A 20840-nucleotide genomic window follows, 5' to 3' on the forward strand; every position below is an offset into this window, starting at 1 on the left:
GTGTAGAGATATTACTGGGGGCAGGGGGTATTACTGTAGAGTTATTACTGGGGGCAGGGGGTATTAGTGTAGAGTTATTACTGGGGGCAGGGGGTATTAGTGTAGAGTTATTACTGGGGGCAGGGGGTATTACTGTAGAGTTATTACTGGGGGCAGGGGGTATTACTGTAGAGTTATTACTGGGGGCAGGGGGTATTACTGTAGAGTTATTACTGGGGGCAGGGGGTATTACTGTAGAGTTATTACTGGGGGCAGGGGGCATTACTGTACTGGGGCAAGCCCCTCCCACCCCAGCGAATTTCCCCCGAACCCCATTTCCGCCCACCAACACAATGGGGAAGACTCGGCAGTTACGTTTACGTGCTGGAGAGGCGCAAACTATTGATGCGTCATGACGCTTCTGAAAGCGTCCGTTCCCATAGTAACAAACCAGCCGAGGAACCGAGCGGCGCGGTGATTTCTGTATCTGAGCAATGTCCAAAGGAAAGGTCTGTGTGTGTCTGTGCCATATACCCCACTGGGGCCCCCCAGCCTGTGCCATATACCCCACTGGGGCCCCCCAGCCTGTGCCATATACCCCACTGGGGCCCCCCAGCCTGTGCCATATACCCCACTGGGGCCCCCTCAGCCTGTGCCATATACCCCACTGGGGCCCCCCAGCCTGTGCCATATACCCCACTGGGGCCCCTCAGCCTGTGCCATATACCCCACTGGGGCCCCCCAGCCTGTGCCATATACCCCACTGGGGCCCCCCAGCCTGTGCCATATACCCCACTGGGACCCCTCAGCCTGTGCCATATACCCCACTGGGGCCCCCCAGCCTGTGCCATATACCCCACTGGGGCCCCCCAGCCTGTGCCATATACCCCACTGGGGCCCCCCAGCCTGTGCCATATACCCCACTGGGGCCCCCAGCCTGTGCCATATACCCACTGGGGCCCCCCAGCCTGTGCCATATACCCACTGGGGCCCCCCAGCCTGTGCCATATACCCACTGGGGCCCCCCAGCCTGTGCCATATACCCCACTGGGGCCCCCCAGCCTGTGCCATATACCCCACTGGGGCCCCCCAGCCTGTGCCATATACCCCACTGGGGCCCCCCAGCCTGTGCCATATACCCCACTGGGGCCCCCCAGCCTGTGCCATATACCCCACTGGGGCCCCCCCAGCCTGTGCCATATACCCCACTGGGGCCCCCCAGCCTGTGCCATATACCCCTCTGGGGCCCCCCAGCCTGTGCCATATACCCCACTGGGGCCCCCAGCCTGTGCCATATACCCCACTGGGGCCCCCCAGCCTGTGCCATATACCCCACTGGGGCCCCCCAGCCTGTGCCATATACCCCACTGGGGCCCCCCAGCCTGTGCCATATACCCCACTGGGGCCCCCCAGCCTGTGCCATATACCCCACTGGGGCCCCCCAGCCTGTGCCATATACCCCACTGGGGCCCCCCAGCCTGTGCCATATACCCCACTGGGGCCCCCCAGCCTGTGCCATATACCCCACTGGGGCCCCCCAGCCTGTGCCATATACCCCACTGGGCCCCCCAGCCTGTGCCATATACCCCACTGGGGCCCCCCAGCCTGTGCCATATACCCCACTGGGACCCCTCAGCCTGTGCCATATACCCCACTGGGGCCCCCCAGTCTGTGCCATATACCCCACTGGGGCCCCCCAGCCTGTGCCATATACCCCACTTGGGCCCCCCAGCCTGTGCCATATACCCCACTGGGGCCCCCCAGCCTGTGCCATATACCCCACTGGGGCCCCAAATCTACCCTGCCCCCTCAGTCTGTGCCATATACCCCACTGGGGCCCCCCAGCCTGTGCCATATACCCCACTGGGGCCCCAAATCTACCCTGCCCCCTCAGCCTGTGCCATATACCCCACTGGGGCCCCCTAGCCTGTGCCATATACCCCACTGGGGCCCCTCAGCCTGTGCCATATACCCCACTGGGGCCCCCCAGCCTGTGCCATATACCCCACTGGGACCCCTCAGCCTGTGCCATATACCCCACTGGGGCCCCCCAGCCTGTGCCATATACCCCACTGGGGCCCCCCAGCCTGTGCCATATACCCCACTGGGGCCCCCTAGCCTGTGCCATATACCCCACTGGGGCCCCTCAGCCTGTGCCATATACCCCACTGGGGCCCCCTCAGCCTGTGCCATATACCCCACTGGGACCCCTCAGCCTGTGCCATATACCCCACTGGGACCCCTCAGCCTGTGCCATATACCCCACTGGGGCCCCAAACCTACCCTGCCCCCTCAGTCTGTGCCATATACCCCACTGGGGCCTCTATACTGTACTTGGTACCACTATAGGAGGGCACAGGTTGGGGCAGTTGCTGTAATTCTCCTCTGTGTTTCTGATTTCTCTCCCTTTACCCCCAGGGCATGGGCACTAAGGCTCCGTATGGGCACCCGAGGCAGAAGGAGAGGTAAGTGGCACAGACAGTGGTGGCTGGGGCAGTTCATGGGTTTATTGCCCCACTCACTGATCATGTTGTTTCCCCAGGCTGTGCATCCGGTACAAGTGTGCGCTCACAAACACCATCGCTGACGTGCTGAGGCAGCGCCCCGGCTGGACTGAAGTGAGAGAGTAAGGCTGGCACCGACCCCTCTGCCCATCCTGCCCCGCATGTATCTGCCGGGGTATGGGGGGGGGGTAGATTGCGCTTACATCTATTATTAATACATTAGGGGTGTCTGTAGCCTCTAGTTGTACTACAGCTCTCACGCTACAGCTGCTGGGCCTCTATAGGATTCTATAAACATGGGCCCCGGGGCCCCCCAGCCTGAAACTCTTCCCTTTGTTACAGCGACGGTGACTGGGACTTTTACTGGTGCGACGTTGGTTGGTTGCGCGAAAACTTCGACCACATCTACATGGAGGAGCACGTGCGCATCTGCCACTTCCGCAACCACTACGAGGTGAGGCTCCAGCGCTGTGTCTGCCCCATCTTGCCCCATCGGCCACTTGCCCCTAACATCCACTTGCCCCTAACATCCACTTGCCCCATCGGCCACTTGCCCCTAACAGCCACTTGCCCCTAACAGCCACTTGCCCCTAACAGCCACTTGCCCCTAACATCCACTTGCCCCTAACATCCACTTGCCCCATCGGCCACTTGCCCCTAACAGCCACTTGCCCCTAACAGCCACTTGCCCCTAACAGCCACTTGCCCCTAACAGCCACTTGCCCCATCGGCCACTTGCCCCACCGGCCACTTGCCCCTAACAGCCACTTGCCCCTAAAAGCCACTTGCCCCACCGGCCACTTGCCCCTAACAGCCCCTCTCTGTGCAGCTGACACGGAAGAATTTCATGGTGAAGAACCTGAAGCGGTTCCGGAAGCAGCTGGAGCGCGAGTCGGGCAGAACCGAGGCCTCAAAATGTGACTTTTTCCCCAAAACCTTTGAGCTGCCGGCAGAATATCACCTGTTTGTGGAGGAATTCCGCCGGAATCCCGGGATCACGTGGATTATGAAGCCTGTGAGTCTGCGGGGGCTGTTTGTGCCTCTGGGTACTGGGAATGCCGGGGGGGCTGTTTGTGCCTCTGGGTACTGGGAATGCCGGGGGGGCTGTAAGGTGCCACAGACAGTCACTATTTATTGGGCTGGGGGGGCTGTTTGTGCCTCTGGGTACTGGGAATGCTGGGGGGGCTGTAAGGTGCCACAGACAGTCACTATTTATTGGGCTGGGGGGGGGGCTGTTTGTGCCTCTGGGTACTGGGAATGCCAGGGGGGGGGCTGTAAGGTGCCACAGACAGTCACTATTTATTGGGCTGGGGGGGCTGTTTGTGCCTCTGGGTACTGGGAATGCCAGGGGGGCTGTAAGGTGCCACAGACAGTCACTATTTATTGGGCTGGGGGGGCTGTTTGTGCCTCTGGGTACTGGGAATGGCAGGGGGGCTGTAAGGTGCCACAGATAGTCACTATTTATTGGGCTGGGGGGGCTGTTTGTGCCTCTGGGTACTGGGAATGCCAGGGGGGCTGTAAGGTGCCACAGACAGTCACTATTTATTGGGCTGGGGGGGCTGTTTGTGCCTCTGGGTACTGGGAATGCCAGGGGGGGGGGCTGTAAGGTGCCACAGACAGTCACTATTTATTGGGCTGGGGGGGGGGCTGTTTGTGCCTCTGGGTACTGGGAATGCCAGGGGGGCTGTAAGGTGCCACAGACAGTCACTATTTATTGGGCTGGGGGGGCTGTTTGTGCCTCTGGGTACTGGGAATGCCAGGGGGGGCTGTAAGGTGCCACAGACAGTCACTATTTATTGGGCTGGGGGGGCTGTTTGTGCCTCTGGGTACTGGGAATGCCAGGGGGGCTATAAGGTGCCACAGACAGTCACTATTTATTGGGCTGGGGGGGCTGTTTGTGCCTCTGGGTACTGGGAATGCCAGGGGGGCTGTAAGGTGCCACAGACAGTCACTATTTATTGGGCTGGGGGGGCTGTTTGTGCCTCTGGGTACTGGGAATGCCAGCGGGGCTGTAAGGTGCCACAGACAGTCACTATTTATTGGGCTGGGGGGCTGTTTGTGCCTCTGGGTACTGGGAATGCCAGGGGGGCTGTAAGGTGCCACAGACAGTCACTATTTATTGGGCTGGGGGGGCTGTTTGTGCCTCTGGGTACTGGGAATGCCAGGGGGGCTGTAAGGTGCCACAGACAGTCACTATTTATTGGGCTGGGGGGGGGGGGGGCTGTTTGTGCCTCTGGGTACTGGGAATGCCAGGGGGGCTGTAAGGTGCCACAGACAGTCACTATTTATTGGGCTGGGGGGGGGGGCTGTTTGTGCCTCTGGGTACTGGGAATGCCGGGGGGGCTGTAAGGTGCCACAGACAGTCACTATTTATTGGGCTGGGGGGGCTGTTTGTGCCTCTGGGTACTGGGAATGCCAGGGGGGCTGTAAGGTGCCACAGACAGTCACTATTTATTGGGCTGGGGGGGGGGCTGTTTGTGCCTCTGGGTACTGGGAATGCCAGGGGGGCTGTAAGGTGCCACAGACAGTCACTATTTATTGGGCTGGGGGGGGCTGTTTGTGCCTCTGGGTACTGGGAATGCCAGGGGGGCTGTAAGGTGCCACAGACAGTCACTATTTATTGGGCTGGGGGGGCTGTTTGTGCCTCTGGGTACTGGGAATGCCAGGGGGGCTGTAAGGTGCCACAGACAGTCACTATTTATTGGGCAGGGGGGGGCTGTTTGTGCCTCTGGGTACTTGGAATGCCAGGGGGGCTGTAAGGTGCCACAGACAGTCACTATTTATTGGGCTGGGGGGGCTGTTTGTGCCTCTGGGTACTGGGAATGCCGGGGGGGCTGTAAGGTGCCACAGACAGTCACTATTTATTGGGCTGGGGGGGCTGTTTGTGCCTCTGGGGTACTGGGAATGCCAGGGGGGCTGTAAGGTGCCACAGACAGTCACTATTTATTGGGCTGGGGGGGGGGGCTGTTTGTGCCTCTGGGTACTGGGAATGCCAGGGGGGCTGTAAGGTGCCACAGACAGTCACTATTTATTGGGCTGGGGGGGGGGCTGTTTGTGCCTCTGGGTACTGGGAATGCCGGGGGGGCTGTAAGGCGCCACAGACAGTCACTATTTATTGGGTTGGGGGGGGCTGTTTGTGCCTCTGGGTACTGGGAATGCCGGGGGGGGGGGGCTGTAAGGTGCCACAGACAGTCACTATTTATTGGGCTGGGGGGGGGGGCTGTTTGTGCCTCTGGGTACTGGGAATGCTGGGGGGGCTGTAAGGTGCCACAGACAGTCACTATTTATTGGGCTGGGGGGCTGTTTGTGCCTCTGGGTACTGGGAATGCCAGGGGGGCTGTAAGGCGCCACAGACAGTCACTATTTATTGGGCTGGGGGGCTGTTTGTGCCTCTGGGTACTGGGAATGCCGGGGGGGCTGTAAGGTGCCACAGACAGTCACTATTTATTGGGCTGGGGGGGGGGCTGTTTGTGCCTCTGGGTACTGGGAATGCCGGGGGGGCTGTAAGGTGCCACAGACAGTCACTATTTATTGGGCTGGGGGGGGGGGCTGTTTGTGCCTCTGGGTACTGGGAATGCCAGGGGGGCTGTAAGGTGCCACAGACAGTCACTATTTATTGGGCTGGGGGGGCTGTTTGTGCCTCTGGGTACTGGGAATGCTGGGGGGGCTGTAAGGTGCCACAGACAGTCACTATTTATTGGGCTGGGGGGCTGTTTGTGCCTCTGGGTACTGGGAATGCCAGGGGGCTGTAAGGCGCCACAGACAGTCACTATTTATTTGGCTGGGGGGCTGTTTGTGCCTCTGGGTACTGGGAATGCCGGGGGGGCTGTAAGGTGCCACAGACAGTCACTATTTATTGGGCTGGGGGGGGGCTGTTTGTGCCTCTGGGTACTGGGAATGCCAGGGGGGCTGTAAGGTGCCACAGACAGTCACTATTTATTGGGCTGGGGGGGCTGTTTGTGCCTCTGGGTACTGGGAATGCCGGGGGGGGCTGTAAGGCGCCACAGACAGTCACTATTTATTGGGCTGGGGGGCTGTTTGTGCCTCTGGGTACTGGGAATGCCAGGGGGGCTGTAAGGTGCCACAGACAGTCACTATTTATTGGGCTGGGGGGGCTGTTTGTTCCCCTTGGTACTGGGAATGCCAGGGGGTTATAAGGTGCCACAGGCAGTCACTATTTATTGGGCTGGGGGGGCTGTTTGTGCCTCTGGGTACTGGGAATGCCAGGGGGGCTGCTGTAAGGTGCCACAGACAGTCACTATTTATTGGGCTGGGGGGGCTGTTTGTGCCTCTGGGTACTGGGAATGCCAGGGGGGCTGTAAGGTGCCACAGACAGTCCACTATTTATTGGGCTGGGGGGGGGCTGTTTGTGCCTCTGGGTACTGGGAATGCCAGGGGGGCTGTAAGGTGCCACAGTCACTATTTATTGGGCTGGGGGGGGCTGTTTGTGCCTCTGGGTACTGGGAATGCCGGGGGGGCTGTAAGGTGCCACAGACAGTCACTATTTATTGGGCTGGGGGGGGGCTGTTTGTGCCTCTGGGTACTGGGAATGCCAGGGGGGCTGCTGTAAGGTGCCACAGACAGTCACTATTTATTGGGCTGGGGGGGGCTGTTTGTGCCTCTGGGTACTGGGAATGCCGGGGGGGCTGTAAGGTGCCACAGACAGTCACTATTTATTGGGCTGGGGGGGCTGTTTGTACCTCTGGGTACTGGGAATGCCAGGGGGGCTGTAAGGTGCCACAGACAGTCACTATTTATTGGGCTGGGGGGGGGGCTGTTTGTGCCTCTGGGTACTGGGAATGCCAGGGGGGCTGTAAGGTGCCACAGACAGTCACTATTTATTGGGCTGGGGGGGCTGTTTGTGCCTCTGGGTACTGGGAATGCCAGGGGGGCTGTAAGGTGCCACAGACAGTCACTATTTATTGGGCTGGGGGGGGGGGCTGTTTGTGCCTCTGGGTACTGGGAATGCCAGGGGGGCTGTAAGGTACCACAGACAGTCACTATTTATTGGGCTGGGGGGGCTGTTTGTGCCTCTGGGTACTGGGAATGCCAGGGGGGCTGTAAGGTGCCACAGACAGTCACTATTTATTGGGCTGGGGGGGGGTGTTTGTGCCTCTGGGTACTGGGAATGCCAGGGGGGCTGTAAGGTGCCACAGACAGTCACTATTTATTGGGCTGGGGGGGCTGTTTGTGCCTCTGGGTACTGGGAATGCCGGGGGGGCTGTAAGGTGCCACAGACAGTCACTATTTATTGGGCTGGGGGGGCTGTTTGTGCCTCTGGGTACTGGGAATGCCAGGGGGCTGTAAGGTGCCACAGACAGTCACTATTTATTGGGCTGGGGGGGGGCTGTTTGTGCCTCTGGGTACTGGGAATGCCAGGGGGCTGTAAGGTGCCAAAGACAGTCACTATTTATTGGGCTGGGGGGGGGTGTTTGTGCCTCTGGGTACTGGGAATGCCAGGGGGCTGTAAGGTGCCACAGACAGTCACTATTTATTGGGCTGGGGGGGCTGTTTGTGCCTCTGGGTACTGGGAATGCCAGGGGGGCTGTAAGGTGCCACAGACAGTCACTATTTATTGGGCTGGGGGGGCTGTTTGTGCCTCTGGGTACTGGGAATGCCAGGGGGCTGTAAGGTGCCACAGACAGTCACTATTTATTGGGCTGGGGGGGCTGTTTGTGCCTCTGGGTACTGGGAATGCCAGGGGGGGCTGTAAGGTGCCACAGACAGTCACTATTTATTGGGCTGGGGGGGGGGCTGTTTGTGCCTCTGGGTACTGAGAATGCCAGGGGGGCTGTAAGGTGCCAAAGACAGTCACTATTTATTGGGCTGGGGGGGGGTGTTTGTGCCTCTGGGTACTGGGAATGCCAGGGGGCTGTAAGGTGCCACAGACAGTCACTATTTATTGGGCTGGGGGGGCTGTTTGTGCCTCTGGGTACTGGGAATGCCGGGGGGGCTGTAAGGTGCCACAGACAGTCCACTATTTATTGGGCTGGGGGGGCGGCTGTTTGTGCCTCTGGGTACTGGGAATGCCAGGGGGGCTGTAAGGTGCCACAGACAGTCACTATTTAATTGGGCTGGGGGGGGGCTGTTTGTGCCTCTGGGTACTGGGAATGCTGGGGGGCAGTTTGGGCCAGTCTGGGTACTGGGAATGCTGGGGGGCAGTTTGGGCCAGTCTGGGTACTGGGAATGCTGGGGGGGCAGTTTGGGCCAGTCTGGGTACTGGGAATGCTGGGGGGGCAGTTTGGGCCAGTCTGGGTACTGGGAATGCTGGGGGGGGCAGTTTGGGCCAGTCTGGGTACTGGGAATGCTGGGGGGGCAGTTTGGGCCAGTCTGGGTACTGGGAATGCTGGGGGGGCAGTTTGGGCCAGTCTGGGTACTGGGAATGCTGGGGGGCAGTTTGGGCCAGTCTGGGTACTGGGAATGCTGGGGGGGCAGTTTGGGCCAGTCTGGGTACTGGGAATGCTGGGGGCAGTTTGGGCCAGTCTGGGTACTGGGAATGCTGGGGGGCAGTTTGGGCCAGTCTGGGTACTGGGAATGCTGGGGGGGCAGTTTGGGCCAGTCTGGGTACTGGGAATGCTGGGGGGCAGTTTGGGCCAGTCTGGGTACTGGGAATGCTGGGGGGCAGTTTGGGCCAGTCTGGGTACTGGGAATGCTGGGGGGGCAGTTTGGGCCAGTCTGGGTACTGGGAATGCTGGGGGGCAGTTTGGGCCAGTCTGGGGTACTGGGAATGCTGGGGGGGCAGTTTGGGCCAGTCTGGGTACTGGGAATGCTGGGGGGCAGTTTGGGCCAGTCTGGGTACTGGGAATGCTGGGGGGCAGTTTGGGCCAGTCTGGGAATGCTGGGGGGGCAGTTTGGGCCAGTCTGGGTACTGGGAATGCTGGGGGGGCAGTTTGGGCCAGTCTGGGTACTGGGAATGCTGGGGGGGCAGTTTGGGCCAGTCTGGGTACTGGGAATGCTGGGGGGCAGTTTGGGCCAGTCTGGGTACTGGGAATGCTGGGGGGGCAGTTTGGGCCAGTCTGGGTACTGGGAATGCTGGGGGGGCAGTTTGGGCCAGTCTGGGTACTGAGAATGCTGGGGGGGCAGTTTGGGCCAGTCTGGGGTACTGGGAATGCTGGGGGGGCAGTTTGGGCCAGTCTGGGTACTGGGAATGCTGGGGGGCAGTTTGGGCCAGTCTGGGTACTGGGAATGCTGGGGGGGCAGTTTGGGCCAGTCTGGGTACTGGGAATGCTGGTTGGGCAGTTTGGGGCCAGTCTGGGTACTGGGAATGCTGGGGGGGCAGTTTGGGCCAGTCTGGGTACTGGGAATGCTGGGGGGGGCAGTTTGGGCCAGTCTGGGTACTGGGAATGCTGGGGGGGCAGTTTGGGCCAGTCTGGGTACTGGGAATGCTGGGGGGGCAGTTTGGGCCAGTCTGGGTACTGGGAATGCTGGGGGGGCAGTTTGGGCCAGTCTGGGTACTGGGAATGCTGGGGGGGCAGTTTGGGCCAGTCTGGGTACTGGGAATGCTGGGGGGGCAGTTTGGGCCAGTCTGGGGTACTGGGAATGCTGGGGGGGCAGTTTGGGCCAGTCTGGGTACTGGGAATGCTGGGGGGGCAGTTTGGGCCAGTCTGGGTACTGGGAATGCTGGGGGGGCAGTTTGGGCCAGTCTGGGTACTGGGAATGCTGGGGGGGCAGTTTGGGCCAGTCTGGGCCAGCAGCACAGCTAACAGAACCTCTCGTTCCCAGGTTGCCAGGTCCCAGGGTCGGGGGATTTTCCTGTTCAGGAGACTCAAGGACATCACTGATTGGAGGAAGGTAGGGGCTCGGGATTTTGGGAATGCCAAGTAACCCCGCCCCCAGCGGCAGTCTAACTCTAAATCCTCTTCCCTAGGATGGGGGGCGCCCCGATGAGCAGAGAGAGGACATCCCTGTGGAGAATTATGTGGCGCAGCGGTATATTGAAAATCCATATTTGATTGGAGGTAAGAGAAACACAGCCCGCACCCCATTGGCTGGAGCAGCCTCACTTCCTCCTGTCCTGGGATTGTACTTATTATTTAGCCTGGCATTGGCTCCCCTGTGTGGGCACAGTAGGTACTGTATAGGGGGGCACTGGCTGCTCTGTGTGGGCACAGTAGGTACTGTATAGGGGGGCACTGGCTGCTCTGTGTGGGCACAGTAGGTACTGTATAGGGGGGCACTGGCTGCTCTGTGTGGGCACAGTAGGTACTGTATAGGGGGCATTGGCTCCCCTGTGTGGGCACAGTAGGTACTGTATAGGGGGGCACTGGCTGCTCTGTGTGGGCACAGTAGGTACTGTATAGGGGGCACTGGCTGCTCTGTGTGGGCACAGTAGGTACTGTATAGGGGGGCACTGGCTGCTCTGTGTGGGCACAGTAGGTACTGTATAGGGGCATTGGCTCCCCTGTGTGGGCACAGTAGGTACTGTATAGGGGGGCACTGGCTGCTCTGTGTGGGCACAGTAGGTACTGTATAGGGGGCACTGGCTGCTCTGTGTGGGCACAGTAGGTACTGTATAGGGGGGCACTGGCTGCTCTGTGTGGGCACAGTAGGTACTGTATAGGGGCATTGGCTCCCCTGTGTGGGCACAGTAGGTACTGTATAGGGGGGCACTGGCTGCTCTGTGTGGGCACAGTAGGTACTGTATAGGGGGGCACTGGCTGCTCTGTGTGGGCACAGTAGGTACTGTATAGGGGCATTGGCTCCCCTGTGTGGGCACAGTAGGTACTGTATAGGGGGGCACTGGCTGCTCTGTGTGGGCACAGTAGGTACTGTATAGGGGGCATTGGCTCCCCTGTGTGGGCACAGTAGGTACTGTATAGGGGGCACTGGCTGCTCTGTGTGGGCACAGTAGGTACTGTATAGGGGGCATTGGCTCCCCTGTGTGGGCACAGTAGGTACTGTATAGGGGCATTGGCTCCCCTGTGTGGGCACAGTAGGTACTGTATAGGGGGGCACTGGCTGCTCTGTGTGGGCACAGTAGGTACTGTATAGGGGGCACTGGCTGCTCTGTGTGGGCACAGTAGGTACTGTATAGGGGGGCACTGGCTGCTCTGTGTGGGCACAGTAGGTACTGTATAGGGGCATTGGCTCCCCTGTGTGGGCACAGTAGGTACTGTATAGGGGGGCACTGGCTGCTCTGTGTGGGCACAGTAGGTACTGTATAGGGGGCACTGGCTGCTCTGTGTGGGCACAGTAGGTACTGTATAGGGGGGCACTGGCTGCTCTGTGTGGGCACAGTAGGTACTGTATAGGGGCATTGGCTCCCCTGTGTGGGCACAGTAGGTACTGTATAGGGGGCACTGGCTGCTCTGTGTGGGCACAGTAGGTACTGTATAGGGGGGCACTGGCTGCTCTGTGTGGGCACAGTAGGTACTGTATAGGGGCATTGGCTCCCCTGTTGTGGGCCACAGTAGGTACTGTATAGGGGGGCACTGGCTGCTCTGTTGTGGGCACAGTAGGTACTGTATAGGGGGCACTGGCTGCTCTGTGTGGGCACAGTAGGTACTGTATAGGGGGCACTGGCTGCTCTGTGTGGGCACAGTAGGTACTGTATAGGGGCACTGGCTGCTCTGTGTGGGCACAGTAGGTACTGTATAGGGGGCACTGGCTGCTCTGTGTGGGCACAGTAGGTACTGTATAGGGGGCACTGGCTGCTCTGTGTGGGCACAGTAGGTACTGTATAGGGGGGCACTGGCTGCTCTGTGTGGGCACAGTAGGTACTGTATAGGGGGCGCTGGCTGCTCTGTGTGGGCACAGTAGGTACTGTATAGGGGGGGCACTGGCTGCTCTGTGTGGGCCACAGTAGGTACTGTATAGGGGGCATTGGCTCCCCTGTGTGGGCCACAGTAGGTACTGTATAGGGGGGCACTGGCTGCTCTGTGTGGGCACAGTAGGTACTGTATAGGGGGCACTGGCTGCTCTGTGTGGGCACAGTAGGTACTGTATAGGGGGGCACTGGCTGCTCTGTGTGGGCACAGTAGGTACTGTATAGGGGGCACTGGCTGCTCTGTGTGGGCACAGTAGGTACTGTATAGGGGGGCACTGGCTGCTCTGTGTGGGCACAGTAGGTACTGTATAGGGGCACTGGCTGCTCTGTGTGGGCACAGTAGGTACTGTATAGGGGGCACTGGCTGCTCTGTGTGAGCACAGTAGGTACTGTATAGGGGCACTGTGTGGGCACAGTAGGTACTGTATAGGGGGCACTGTGGGCACAGTAGGTACTGTATAGGGGGCACTGTGTGGGCACAGTAGGTACTGTATAGGGGGCACTGGCTGCTCTGTGTGGGCACAGTAGGTACTGTATAGGGGCACTGTGTGGGCACAGTAGGTACTGTATAGGGGGCACTGCGTGGGCACAGTAGGTACTGTATAGGGGGCACTGCGTGGGCACAGTAGGTACTGTATAGGGGGCACTGTGTGGGCACAGTAGGTACTGTATAGGGGGCGCTGTGTTGGCACAGTAGGCATAGGGGGCACTGTGTGGGCACAGTAGGTACTGTATAGGGGGCACTGTGTGGGCACAGTAGGTACTGTATAGGGGCGCTGTGTGGGTACAGTAGGTACTGTATAGGGGGCACTGTGTGGGCACAGTAGGTACTGTATAGGGGGCACTGCGTGGGCACAGTAGGTACTGTATAGGGGGCACTGCGTGGGCACAGTAGGTACTGTATAGGGGGCACTGCGTGGGCACAGTAGGTACTGTATAGGGGGCACTGCGTGGGCACAGTAGGTACTGTATAGGGGGCACTGTGTGGGCACAGTAGGTACTGTATAGGGGGCGCTGTGTTGGCACAGTAGGCATAGGGGGCACTGTGTGGGCACAGTAGGCATAGGGGGCACTGTGTGGGCACAGTAGGCATAGGGGGCACTGGTTGCTCTGACTAATGAATTTCTTATAATCTTTTTCACAGGAAGAAAGTTTGATTTGCGCATTTATGTTCTTGTGACCTCGGTAAGTGCCACAAACCTGGCTTAGATACCCTCTGCCCTGTGCCACCCTTACCCACTGTTCTGTGCCACCCTTACCCTCTGCTCTGTGCCACCCTTACCCACTGCTCTGTGCCACCCTTACCCTCTGCTCTGTACCACCCTTACCCTCTGCTCTGTGCCACCCTTACCCTCTGCTCTGTGCCACCCTTACCCTCTGCTCTGTGCCACCCTTACCCTCTGCTCTGTGCCTCCCTTACCCTCTGCTCTGTGCTGCTCTTACCCACTGCTCTGTGCCGCCCTTACCCTCTGCTCTGTGCCACCCTTACCCACTGCTCTGTGCCACCCTTACCCTCTGCTCGGTGCCACCCTTACCCTCTGCTCTGTGCCTCCCTTACGCTCTGCTCTGTGCCGCCCTTACCCTCTGCTCTGTGCCGCCCTTACCCTCTGCTCTGTGCCACCCTTACCCCCTGCTCTGTGCCACCCTTACCCCCTGCTCTGTGCCACCCTTACCCTCTGCTCTGTGTCTCCCTTACTCTCTGCTCTTTGCCACCCTTACCCCCTGCTCTGTGCCACCCTTACCTCCTGCTCTGTGCCACCCTTACCCCCTGCTCTGTGCCACCCTTACCCTCTGCTCTGTGTCTCCCTTACCCTCTGCTCTGTGCCACCCTTACCCTCTACTCTGTGCCGCCCTTACCCTCTGCTCTGTGCCGCCCTTACCCTCTGCTCTGTGCTGCCCTTACCCTCTGCTCTGTGCCGCCCTTACCCTCTGCTCTGTGCCGCCCTTACCCTCTGCTCTGTGCCTCCCTTACCCACTGCTCTGTGCCGCCCTTACCCTCTGCTCTGTGCCACCCTTACCCACTGCTCCGTGCCACCCTTACCCCCTGCTCTGTGCCACCCTTACCCTCTGCTCTGTGCCACCCTTACCCCCTGCTCTGTGCCACCCTTACGCTCTGCTCTGTGCCGCCCTTACCCTCTGCTCTGTGCCGCCCTTACCCTCTGCTCTGTGCCGCTCTTACCCACTGCTCTGTGCCACCCTTACCCTCTGCTCTGTGTCTCCCTTACCCTCTGCTCTGTGCCACCCTTACCCTCTGCTCTGTGCCACCCTTACCCCTTGCTCTGTTCCACTGTTACCCCCTGCTCTGTGCCACCCTTACCCTCTGCCCTGTGCCACCCTTACCCCCTGCTCTGTGCCAACCTTACAGAGGGTAAGGGTGGCACAGAGCAGGGGGTAAGGGTGGCACAGGGCAGAGGGTAAGGGTGGCACAGAGCAGGGGGTAAGAGTGGAACAGAGCAAGGGGTAAGGGTGGCACAGAGCAGAGGGTAAGGGTGGCACAGAGCAGAGGGTAAGGGAGACACAGAGCAGAGGGTAAGGGTGGCACAGAGCAGTGGGTAAGAGCGGCACAGAGCAGAGGGTAAGGGCGGCTCTGTGTCTCCCTTACCCTCTGCTCTGTGCCACCCTTACTCTCTGCTCTGTGCCACCCTTACCCCTTGCTCTGTGCCACCCTTACCCTCTGCCCTGTGCCACCCTTACCCCCTGCTCTGTGCCACCCTTACCCTCTGCTCTGTGCCACCCTTACCCACTGCTCTGTGCCACCCTTACCCTCTGCTCTGTGCCACCCTTACCCACTGCTCTGTGCCACCCTTACCCTCTGCTCTGGGCCACCCTTACCCACTGCTCTGGGCCACCCTTACCCTCTGCTCTGTGCCACCCTTACCCTCTGCTCTGTGCCACCCTTACCCTCTGCTCTGTGCCTCCCTTACCCTCTGCTCTGTGCCGCCCTTACCCTCTGCTCTGTGCCGCCCTTACCCACTGCTCTGTGCCACCCTTACCCCCTGCTCTGTGCCTCCCTTACCCCCTGCTCTGTGCCACCCTTACCCTCTGCTCTGTGCCACCCTTACCCCTGCTCTGTGCCACCCTTACCCTCTGCTCTGTGCCACCCTTAACCCCTGCTCTGTGCCACCCTTACCCTCTGCTCTGTGCCACCATTACCCCCTGTTCTGTGCCACCCTTACCCCCTGCTCTGTGCCTCCCTTAACCCCTGCTCTGTGCCACCCTTACCCTCTGCTCTGTGCCACCCTTACCCACTGCTCTGTGCCACCCTTACCCCCTGCTCTGTGCCACCCTTACCCTCTGCTTTGTGCCACCCTTACCCCCTGCTCTGATCCACCCTTACCCCCTGCTCTGTGCCACCCTTACCCTCTGCTCTGTGCCACCCTTACCCCCTGCTCTGTGCCACCCTTACCCTCTGCTCTGTGCCACCCTTACCCCCTGCTCTGTGCCACCCTTACCCTCTGCTCTGTGCCACCCTTACCCCCTGCTCTGTGCCACCCTTACCCTCTGCTCTGTGCCACCATTACCCCCTGCTCTGTGCCACCCTTACCCACTGCTCTGTGCCACCCTTACCCTCTGCTCGGTGCCACCCTTACCCTCTGCTCTGTGCCTCCCTTACGCTCTGCTCTGTGCCGCCCTTACCCTCTGCTCTGTGCCGCCCTTACCCTCTGCTCTGTGCCGCCCTTACCCTCTGCTCTGTGCCGCCCTTACCCACTGCTCTGTGCCGCCCTTACCCTCTGCTCTGTGCCGCCATTACCCACTGCTCTGTGCCGCCCTTACCCTCTGCTCTGTGCCACCCTTACCCCTGCTCTGTGCCACCCTTACCCTCTGCTCTGTGCCACCCTTACCCTCTGCTCTGTGCCACCCTTACCCCCTTCTCTGTGCCACCCTTACCCCCTGCTCTGTGCCACCCTTGCCCTCTGCTCTGTGCCACCCTTACCCCCTGCTCTGTGCCACCCTTACCCTCTGCTCTGTGCCACCCTTACCCTCTGCTCTGTGCCACCCTTACCCCCTGCTCTGTGCCGCCCTTACCCTCTGCCCTGTTCCACCCTTACCCTCTGCTCTGTGCCACCCTTACCCACTGCTCTGTGCCACCCTTACCCTCTGCTCGGTGCCACCCTTACCCTCTGCTCTGTGCCTCCCTTACCCTCTGCTCTGTGCCACCCTTACCCTCTGCTCTGTGCCACCCTTACCCTCTGCTCTGTGCCGCCCTTACCCACTGCTCTGTGCCGCCCTTACCCTCTGCTCTGTGCCGCCCTTACCCACTGCTCTGTGCCGCCCTTACCCTCTGCTCTGTGCCACCCTTACCCCCTGCTCTGTGCCACCCTTACCCCCTGCTCTGTGCCACAGTATGTGCCGCTGAAGGCCTGGCTGTACCGGGATGGCTTTGCCCGTTTCTCTAACACACGGTTTACTCTCAGTAGTATTGATGACCAGTGTATCCTTTACTCCGCCGCTATTGGGGGGCAGAGGGGGGCAGTTACATTTCTATCCAAATGGGGGGGGGGCAGCGACATAATGTAAAGTTACATAAATTCCATAACTTATCTGTAAATGCACTGCACTAAACCCTGACTCACTTCCTGGAAACGTCCATAACTTCCTTAGCGACTAATGACGAGGGCAGGTAGGTGGGTGGGGCTTACACATAGGGCAAACTCCATGCGCCCTAACGACTCATTAGCACATTAATTAGTGGAACTGTATATGAACTGCTTGTTATAGAGTCACAGAAACCTCATTGGGCCCAAACCCCTGGGAACAGGAACACATTGCAGCTGTAATCAGTCCCACTGGGTCACTGTCATACGATTGGTTCCTGTACAGAACCCCCTCCCATTGGTTAGATTTAGTCCCACTGGGTCACTGTCATACGATTGGTTCCTGTACAGAACCCGCTCCCATTGGTTAGATTTAGTCCCACTGGGTCACTGTCATACGATTGGTTCCTGTACAGAACCCCCTCCCATTGGTTAGATTTAGTCCCACTGGGTCACTGTCATACGATTGGTTCCTGTACAGAACCCCCTCCCATTGGTTAGATTTAGTCCCACTGGGTCACTGTCATACGATTGGTTCCTGTACAGAACCCCTCCCATTGGTTAGATTTAGTCCCACTGGGTCACTGTCATACGATTGGTTCCTGTACAGAACCCCTCCCATTGGTTAGATTTAGTCCCACTGGGTCACTGTCATACGATTGGTTCCTGTAACTGTTTCCTGTACAGAACCCCCTCCCATTGGTTAGATTTAGTCCCACTGGGTCACTGTCATACGATTGGTTCCTGTAACTGTTTCCTGTACAGAACCCCCTCCCATTGGTTAGATTTAGTCCCACTGGGTCACTGTCATACGATTGGTTCCTTTAACTGTTTCCTGTACAGAACCCCCTCCCATTGGTTAGATTTAGGGCTTTATCCTTATATCTGAACATTCATTGGAAGGCGACTAATATCTGACCATGTTTGGGCAGTACCTGGGTTTGGGGAAGAGTGGGGCGACACAGTACCATTGGCCAGGGGTGGGGGTGCCCCCCTTATACAGCTGAAGGGAGAGAAGACCCCTGACTCTGTGAGAAGCAGCCCGGCCCCCACTCTGCCCCAGTGCCCCCTTGACCCCCCAGTACAGATATACATCTGACCAATGTGGCTGTGCAGAAAACGGCACCGGACTACGACCCAGAAAAGGTAAGTGATTCCGTGTCCCCTGTGGGAGCCGTGGGGCCCAGTGGATCCACTGAGGGAAAGCCGTAGGGGGCAGATAAGCGGATCTACCCCACGTGTGGTCTTAGTGCTAACTGCCCCTGCAGGGGGCCCTGGGGCGAGGTCACATGGGGCGCAGATCCACTGAGGGAGGAGATAAGCGGATCTACCCCACGTGTGACCTTAGTGCTAACTGCCCCTGCAGGGGGCCCTGGGGCGAGGTCACATGGGGCGCAGATCCACTGAGGGAGGAGATAAGCGGATCTACCCCACGTGTGGCCTTAGTGCTAACTGCCCCTGCAGGGGGCCCTGGGGCGAGGTCACATGGGGCGCAGATCCACTGAGGGAGGAGATAAGCGGATCTACCCCACGTGTGGCCTTAGTGCTAACTGCCCCTGCAGGGGTGCAAGTGGATGATGCAGCAGTTGCGCCAGTTCCTGACGGCGCGGCACGGCCCGGAGACCGTAGAGGTTCTGTTCAGTAACATGGACGATATCATCATCAAGAGCCTGCAGAGCGTCCAGAAGATCATCATCAACGACAAGCACTGCTTCGAGCTGTACGGCTACGACATCCTACTGGACCAGGACCTCAAGCCGTAAGCCCCCCCCCCCCGATATATGGGCCAGTACAGTAACAGAACCATAGCCCAAGCCATCTCCCTTCCTGCCCACAGGTGGCTCCTAGAGGTAAATGCCTCCCCCTCGCTCACAGCCAGCAGTCAGGACGATCACGAGCTGAAGTGTCGCCTCCTAGAGGACGTGCTGCACGTGGTGGATATGGAGGGCAGGTAAGGGCCGGGGGGTTGCAGGGGGGGCCCCTCCTGGAAGTGCACCCCTAAATGATTTCCTTCTTCTCCTCAGACTAACGGGGAGGGAAAAGCGCGTTGGGGGCTTCGACCTGATGTGGAACGAGGGGGCAGTGTCCCGCGAGGGGGCCCAGAGCGACACCCTCAGCCACGGGGAGTTTGTGGCCAACACCCATTTAGGTGAGACGGCGCTGTGGGCGTGGAACTGGGAGCCCCCAACTCTTATTGGTTATCAGCCTGCCAGTAACGCTGCCCGACACGCTGGGGCAGTGATGGTTATGGGCACGGGGGTCCCGGGTATCTGCCCCGCAGGAAATACATTCTATTTGCATGTCGGGCAGTTTGGGCAAAGAGGAGCCCCCTGATTGGTCACGCTCTGTGTGTTAGTAATGTGAATGCTGAGCCAATGCACAGTCACCGTGACACTACGTTTCCTTTCCCTATGTCTGGTTCCTAAGGAAAGTGGCACCTTAGCAACCAGTTCTGCTGAACAGTCCCCATGCGCTCCAACGACCAACTGCAAACTGTCTCCCATTCTGACCCAGAGCCCTTTCCTTCCAGGTTGTGTTAATGACAGAAAGAGACAGCTCCAGCAAGTTCTGAAAGCAGCTCGGAAGCCATGATGTGTGGCCCCCGGGGCCCAGAACAACAGCCATGAGCGGCCACTGGGGGGCACTGCACTGTATACAGAGCGTATGGACTGAGTGTGAGTCATGCATAGGGGAGTTGGGCCAGTACTGGGGGTGTTAGAGCCCCCCCTGCGAGGAAAGGATGGATCCGCCCACTGCACCCCGTTACCCAGCAGCGCCTCATTCTCCCAGCAGCACCCTCTTTCCTTTCTTCCCCAGAGGCATTCCTGCCAACAGAGACACGAGGGTGCCACGCTGTGCCAACGGCGCCATTATGTGCCCAGCTGTTTGTGGGTACCCGGCGGGAAGGAATCACTGTTATTTGGGGGTGTATAGTCTCACCCCCGAATTACTTACACTGACACAGCCCAGCAAGGAGAGCCATTTCCACTGGTCACACTGGGCTGGGGGCAGGACCAACTCCGACCCACTGAAGCTGGTTCTGTACAGCCCTGCGTGGCCCAACCTGCTGCTCATAGAGCCGGGTCAGATCTGTAAGTATCGGGGGGCTGGGTGGGGCTTGTAGGGAATTTAATGTGAATAAAAGGCCGATCCCCCAGAAATGGTGTTTATATCACTTTGGTTCTAAAATCAGACTGGGGGCTTCCTTGCAGCTCATTGGACACTGAATGCCATGAATACCCTGCGAAGAGAAGCACTGAACCAATTGTCTTCTCCCCTTGGGCCCGCCCCTCCCACCCAGGCCAGTCTCGCCTTGGGCCCGCCCCTCCCACCCAGGCCAGTCTCGCCTTGGGCCCACCCCTCCCACCCAGGCCAGTCTCGCCTTGGGCCCGCCCCTCCCACCCAGGCCAGTCTCGCCTTGGGCCCGCCCCTCCCACCCAGGCCAGTCTCGCCTTGGGCCCGCCCCTCCCACCCAGGGTGCCAAAGCCATGTGACCTGTGCTCTGATAAACTTTAGTCACACTTTACTGCTGCGCTGCAAGTTGGAGTGATATCCCCCCCCCTCACCCCCAGCAGCCGATCAGCAGAACAATGGGAAGGGAGCAAGATAGCAGCTCCCAGTAGGTATCAGAATAGCACTCAATAGTAAGAAATCCAAGTCCGGCTTGGGACTCCTCCAGTTACATGGGAGTAGGAGGAACAATAGGTTAGCTGAAAGCAGTTCTAATGTGTAGCGCTGGCTGAAAGCACAAGGCACTGAGATGGCACCTACACACCAATATTACAGCTACAAATACATTTGTTGGTTGAAGAATAAAAGGTTAAATGGCAGAGGGAATTATTTGCTGTGTAACAGGGTCATTTAGAGATAAACTGCCCCATAAATATCATGGGAGGGGCCCTTTAACTCGCAGACACCAGGAGCCACTGGGCCGGGGGCAGGAGAGGGCAGTACTGAGGGGCTGGATCCTTCCCTGGTTCTGGTTCTACAGCCTCACTCCCTATTTACTGTCACTGGGTCAGTGCCGCCTATTCCATATGTCTTAGGGTACTTACC

The 20840-nt window shown here is 59.1% G+C and overlaps 1 protein-coding gene across 2 annotated transcripts; it reads left to right on the top strand.

Moving 5' to 3' along the window:
• Window positions 1-385: 385 nt before the first annotated feature.
• Window positions 386-19945, top strand: ttll9 (tubulin tyrosine ligase like 9). Of its 2 annotated transcripts, XM_031894667.1 has the most exons (14): window positions 386-488; window positions 2398-2444; window positions 2522-2605; window positions 2826-2937; window positions 3313-3498; window positions 10206-10274; window positions 10351-10441; window positions 13394-13434; window positions 16594-16681; window positions 17872-17930; window positions 18347-18543; window positions 18622-18735; window positions 18809-18933; window positions 19315-19945. In XM_031894667.1, exons 1-14 carry the CDS (start codon window positions 474-476, stop codon window positions 19374-19376), a joined length of 1290 nt encoding a protein of 429 aa, XP_031750527.1. In that variant the 5' UTR covers window positions 386-473; the 3' UTR covers window positions 19377-19945. The 2 variants fall into 2 exon arrangements, with proteins under 2 accessions (XP_031750527.1, XP_031750528.1); XM_031894668.1 differs by lacking the exon at window positions 386-488 and having other exon boundaries at window positions 2429-2444; window positions 2522-2597.
• Window positions 19946-20840: the final 895 nt, after the last annotated feature.

The sequence above is a fragment of the Xenopus tropicalis genome, chromosome 10 (assembly GCF_000004195.4).
Source record: "Xenopus tropicalis strain Nigerian chromosome 10, UCB_Xtro_10.0, whole genome shotgun sequence".
NCBI lineage: Eukaryota > Metazoa > Chordata > Amphibia > Anura > Pipidae > Xenopus > Xenopus tropicalis.